The 6,000-nt window shown below is 38.4% G+C and overlaps 1 protein-coding gene across 9 annotated transcripts in view; it reads right to left on the bottom strand.

Annotated features, from left to right (window-relative positions):
* The window catches only part of BIVM (basic, immunoglobulin-like variable motif containing), a 42,880-nt gene continuing 36,880 nt past the window's right edge, over positions 1-6,000 (bottom strand). For 8 of the 9 annotated variants that reach the window (XM_063791812.1, XM_063791813.1, XM_063791816.1 and 5 more), the window contains 2 exons: positions 2,803-2,899; positions 1-1,970 (listed from right to left, as the gene is read on the bottom strand). In XM_063791812.1, coding sequence (XP_063647882.1) covers positions 1,677-1,970; positions 2,803-2,899 — 391 coding nt within the window. In that variant the 3' untranslated portion in view covers positions 1-1,676. 9 annotated transcript variants of the gene reach the window in all.

The following is a 6,000-nucleotide window of genomic DNA, read 5'->3' as shown; positions in this document are numbered from 1 at the left end:
TTAAAAGTAGAAAACAAAACTTTATTTGATGAAATCTTTTTAAAAGTTCCAGTATGAAGTAACAAAATCAACAACCTACAAATCTCTTTCAGTCCTTTGCATTTCAAGCAAAATATTCTCTTCAGAAAAATGACCATTTCATAATATATATCCGCTTCTGTAGGCTAGGCATGTACGAGTGAACAAATGGATATAAAATTCAAGAAAAAAAATGAAAATATTTTAAAAATAAAAATCTGAACCTTTTCCTTGAGGTGTATTGCGATATGGTTACCAACACATTCAGCACCTTGTAATCACCAAGTTACTGATTTGAGTCCTGGAACAAGACCCTAAAATTAAAGAACAAGAGATCCTAGTCATTTGTGAGTCACAGGTTGGCAGCAGAAGAAAAACCGACAGCAACTAGAGGAGCTCAAATACATGAAATTCACACTTCTGAAATATTTAATACTCACTTCAAACAGCTAATTGTCTGTATGATTTTAAAAAAGGAAACAGCTCAGAGTCTGGAATATGGGTAGTTGTCCTCTGAGTGACTTGGGCATTTCTTATGCATCTTCAGTACTGTTATCAACATATGACTCCATACTGAGAGAGCAGTCAAATATCAGGAGATCTCGTTTCACAGATAACCTTGGGTATAGAAACTTAAGGTGCCAATTGTTCTTTTACTTTACCCCTAAGGCAAACGTCATCTAGACTTATAAAAGTCTTTCGAGACCTAAGGTTCTTGTCAATATTTGATTATTACAAAACACATCAAGAAATTCAAAAAATCTGAATCAATGCACTAAGTCACCCACTTGCACCAAAAAAAAGGATCAGTTTTTTGTTTTGTTTTGTTTTGTTTTTTTGAGACGGAGTCTTGCCCTGTCGCCCAGGCTGGAGTGCAGTGGCGCCATCTCCGCTCACTGCAAGCTCCACCTCCTGGGTTCACGCCATTCTCCTGCCTCAGCCTCTCGAGTAGCTAGGACTACAGATGCCCACCACTACACCCAGCTAATTTTTTGTATGTTTAGTAGAGACGGGGTTTCACCATGTTAGCCAGGATGGTCTCGATCTCCAGGATCAGTGTCTTGAGTCTTTTCTCTTTTGCCTCTTAGTCAGAATCCTAAGAACATAACCAGGAAACAAATGAGGCAAGCAAGATCCTGCTATAAATCAAAGAACTACTAGACTCATGAAATAATTTTAAATGTGTGTTAACCATGAGTGAAAACTAGAAATTGACAGCCCCAATTTTTTTTTAAGGGCAGATGGTACTTTACATCTTGGTCTTAGGCATAAAACTATCTGTAACAAATGTCTAGGGATCGAGTCATTAAAAAAGTCACTTCATGCTTAAGTATTTCAAATCTTGATGCTATTAAGTGAATTTGTGTTTCACTTATTTAGACAACAGTTGTAATTTTATTGAATTTTGTGAAATTTTCTGTCCAGATTTTATACTCTTAACTTGAAAGGACAATAATCTGTGCTTATCTGCTTATATATCTGAAATCACCCACCATAATCATATACAAGCTTAGTATCTGGAGAACTACAAGGTTATTTTTTATACCACAAGATCTGCTCCTATTTAATGTAGGCTTACTAAAATCTTCTACTGTCTTTATACAGTCCTGTATATAGCAGTTTCATATATAATGCCAGCTGTTCAGTACCAAGCATAGTCAATCATTCCCATCGTAATCACTGTAACCCTGGTAACCACTGTTCCTTCTCTCATGGATACTAGACATCTTTTTCCATGCTGAGTCCTGATGGAAACTAGCACTGAAAGACCGGCCCAGACGCCCATGCTGCTTCTTGGAAATATTGTCTTCACTCTCAGATTTGGCAATTCCCTGGGCATGTGTTGGAGGTTGTGATTCTTGTCTAATGGTTCCAAATGGAAAGTTCCAAAGGCCAAATCTTTGCCAACTAAGTCTCTGGAATGCTATGATGCAATGCAAATTTCCCCCAACCTGAGAAGAAAAAAAAGTTGGGTGAAGAAAATAAAGGGAAATTAATTGTATTAATTTGTAGGTCCCTATGAACTCCCTTGTTTCTTTTTTTACTTCACCTGGCTCAAAATGGTACTTTCCTTCCAGGTATCATCAGAGCACCTTATCCTGCACCTTTTCTAACACCTGCCTTTACAAAATATAACAATGCCCACTGGAGCCAAAACACCTTCCTCCCCATGCCTCTCTACTACTCACTCCCAACACATACTAGAGAACTTCCCCATCTGCCTAATTCAAACACCAAGATCATTCCTTTTCCTCTCTCTCCTATTCTTCATATAGTTATATGAGTAAGATTGCATCAATAAGATATCATTTCCTGAGAGCCTCTCCCAAAGCCTTGTTTGTACACATGACTCTGCCACAAGGCCACAGTTAATCTGGCCCAAGCTGGGCTAAGACTATGGAACTGAACCCAAGACAGGTCAGTCTCAGTCTGGACTGTTCATCTAAAAAAGACACATAAATTGAAAGATGATGATCTTAAGAAGAAAGTAATCAGACAAAAGGAAAGCTAAGAACAATATATAACCCCCAAAAGAGTGAAGCAGACTACCAGCTACTTGGCCCTTGCTATCATTCCAATACCTGCTACCATCTACCATTCCTTTATGACTCCAGGTTATACCCCTTGCCCTTGGGTTTTAAAGACAGCCCTGTGTCCTTAAAATAATTTTCACTCCTCTATCAAATATAGGTTTCTGTTATTTGCAACCTAAAGAGTGCTAAGTAAAACACCGCATTTTGGTCAGCTGGGAAATGCCTTCAGACACAATGGTGTTCTTCTTACCTTCTTTGTTTTTCTATACTGCAGTCCCCTCTCTAAGTGCCGGATATCCAGGTATTCCGGATTTTGAGTGTTTAGATCAGTAACAATATCTGCCCATCTATAGTTAAGAAGAAAGGATAAAGCACAATTTTCTTTAGGTCTAAAGTATCATTGCAATGGAATTTTTCATGAGCAAGTTGCTGCAATATTATCACAGCAATAATTGGCAGTAATTCTCTTATCTCAACATTGTTTCATCTACTAAACTGTAATAACTTCTAGTTTTATAACAATTCTGTTTATCCATCCGTTGCCAAGGTTTTCAGTATACAATTGGTTACTCTTCCTACAGAATAAATAAATACCAACATGTTAGATGACATCCTGCAGGCTAAAGCAGCAATATGCTATATTTCCTTTTCAATTACAGTCAAGTCCACTTTTAAAAGAATGTAAAGTTAATATGTCTCTATTAGGAGACAACACAATTGTGCAGAAAATCCAAGGGAATTACAAAACAACTACTAGAACTAAAAGGATTTGGTAAAGATGTAAGATTCAAGGTCTACATAGGAAAATCAATTGTATTTTTGTATTCAACCAGCAAATAATGAAGAAATGAAATTTTAAAAAAATCAATTTACAATAGCATCAAAAAGTATAACACACTGAGGAAAACCTTTTTATTGCAATATCTTTTTTAAGTTTTACTTCAATTGTTTTTGGGGTACAGCTGGGTTTTGGTTACACCAATAAGTTCTTCGGTGGTGATTTCTGAGATTTTAGTGCACCCGTCATCCAAGCAGTGTACACTGAATCCAATATGTAGTCTTTTATCTCTCACCCGCCTCCCAGACTGCCCTCAGGAGTCCCCAAAGTCCATTATATCATTCTTATGCCTTTGCATCCGCATAGCTTAGCTCCCACTTAAAGTGAAAACATATGATATTTGGTTTTCCATTCCTGAGTTACTTCACTTAGAATAATGGCCTCCGGCTCCACCCAAGTTGTTGCAAAAGACATCATTTCATTCCTTTTCATGGCTGAGTAGTATTCCGTGGTATATACATACCACATTTTCTTTATCCACTCATTGGTTGATGGGCACTTAGGTTGATTCTCCATCTTTGCAACTGCAAATTGTACCACTATAAACATGTGTGTGCCTGTGTGTTTTTCATATGACTTATTTTCCTTTGGGCAGATACTCAGTAGTGGGATTGCTGGATCAAATGGTAGATCTACTTTTAGTTCTTTAAGGAATCTCCATACTGTTTGTCATAGTGATTGTACTAATTTACATTCCCACCAGCAGTGTAATAGAACACATTGAGAAAAAATGTTTAATAAAAGACATAAAACTCCATACTGAAAAAATTTTTTTTAAAAGTTGAAATTAAAGCTCTAATTAAGTAAAGATATAGTCCATGTTGTTATGATGTCAATTCTCCCAAAACTAAACTATGAATTCTTTCTTTCTTTATGAGACAGGGTCTCACCTTATCACTTAGGGAGGAGTGCAGTGGTGCAATCTCAGCTCACTGCGGCCTCGATCTCCCAGGCTCAGTTGATCCTCCCCCCTCAGCCTCCCGAGTAGCTGAGACTACACGCACATGCCACCATGCCTGGCTAATTTTTGTCGTTTTAGTAGAGATGGGGTTTCGCCATATTGCCAAGGCTGGTCTCGAACTCCTGAGCTGAAGTGATCCTCCCACCTAAGTGCTGGGATTACGGGCGTGAGCCAACGCGCCCAGCCGAAATTATGAATTCTATAGATTCTATCCTCATCAAAATCTTTACAAGCTCTAATTAAAAAGACAAATTCTAAAATTTTTATGGAAAAGCCAAGGTCCTAGAAGAGCCAAAACAATCTTTAAGAAAAAGAAAAATTCAGAGAATTCGTGCTATTTAATTTCAGGATTTAGTATAAACAACAATTGAGAGTGTGGCATCAGTAAAAGGACAGACAGATTAGTAGGACAGGGTCCAGAAACAGCCCATACATACAGTTTTCAGCAGAGGCACCAAAGAATTTAAATAAGGAAAGGAAAATCTTTGTAAACAAATAGTGCTAGAATAACTAGATAAACACTGGGGGAAAAAATCAAAGTTGAGCTCTACCACATACCACACACAAAAGGTAATTAAGGCCAGGCATGGTGGCTCACATCTGTAATCCCGGCCCTTTGGGAGGCCAAGGAGGTAAGATCACTTGAGTCCAGGAGTTTGAAACCAGCCTGGACAACACAGCAAGACTCTGTCTCTACAAAAAAGTTTTAAAATTAGTAGGGCATGGGGGCACACATCTGTGGTCTCAGCTACTCAGGAGACTGAGGTGGGAGGATCACTTGAACCCAGGAGGTCGAGGCTTTAGTGAGCCATGATCACACCACTGTTCTCTGGCCTGGGTGATAGAGAGAGACCCTGTCTCAAAACAATAATAGAAATGGATCAGAAATCTAAACATAAAATCTATAAAGCTTCTAGAAAAAAATAGGAAAGCATCTTTGAGGTCGTGGGGTAGGCAAAAATTTCTTATAGAGGCACAAAACATATAAAAGAAAATTGATCAAATAAATTTAATTAAGATTAATTAGAATCAGAACTTCTGTTCATCAGAAGGTTTACAACCACTTTGGAGAATTTTCTCACAGTTTCTTAAATATACATCTATACTATGAATCAGCAATTCTAGTCCTAGGTGTCTTCCAGGAGAACAAAACATATGTCCTCTAAAAGACTTGTACAACAAAAGTGACTTCTCCATACAAAGGAAATGATTTGGCCATATAAAGGAATGAAGTTCTAATCCATGCTAAAACATGGATGACATTGAAAACACTGTATTAAGTGAAAGAAGCCAGGTACAAAATGCTACATACTGTATGACACCATTTATACGAAATGTCAAGAACAGGCAAATCCCAGCCAGGCGCGGTGGCTCACGCCTGTAATCCCAACACTTTGGGAGGCTGAGGTGGGTGGATCACTTGATATCAGTAGTTTGAGACTAGCCTGGCCAACATGGCGAAACCCCGTCTCTACGAAAAATATAAAAATTAGCTGGGCGTGATAGCGGGCGCCTGTAAGCCCAACTACTCAGGAGGCTACGGCAGAAGAATCTCTTGAACCTGGGAGATGAAGGTTCAGTGAGCTGACATCACACCACTGCACTCCCACCTAAGTGACAGAAAGAGACTCTGTCTTAAAAAAACCAAA

Source organism: Pan troglodytes, chromosome 14 (genome assembly GCF_028858775.2).
Source record: "Pan troglodytes isolate AG18354 chromosome 14, NHGRI_mPanTro3-v2.0_pri, whole genome shotgun sequence".
Lineage (NCBI taxonomy): Eukaryota > Metazoa > Chordata > Mammalia > Primates > Hominidae > Pan > Pan troglodytes.
This window is presented reverse-complemented; position numbering and strand designations above follow the sequence as displayed.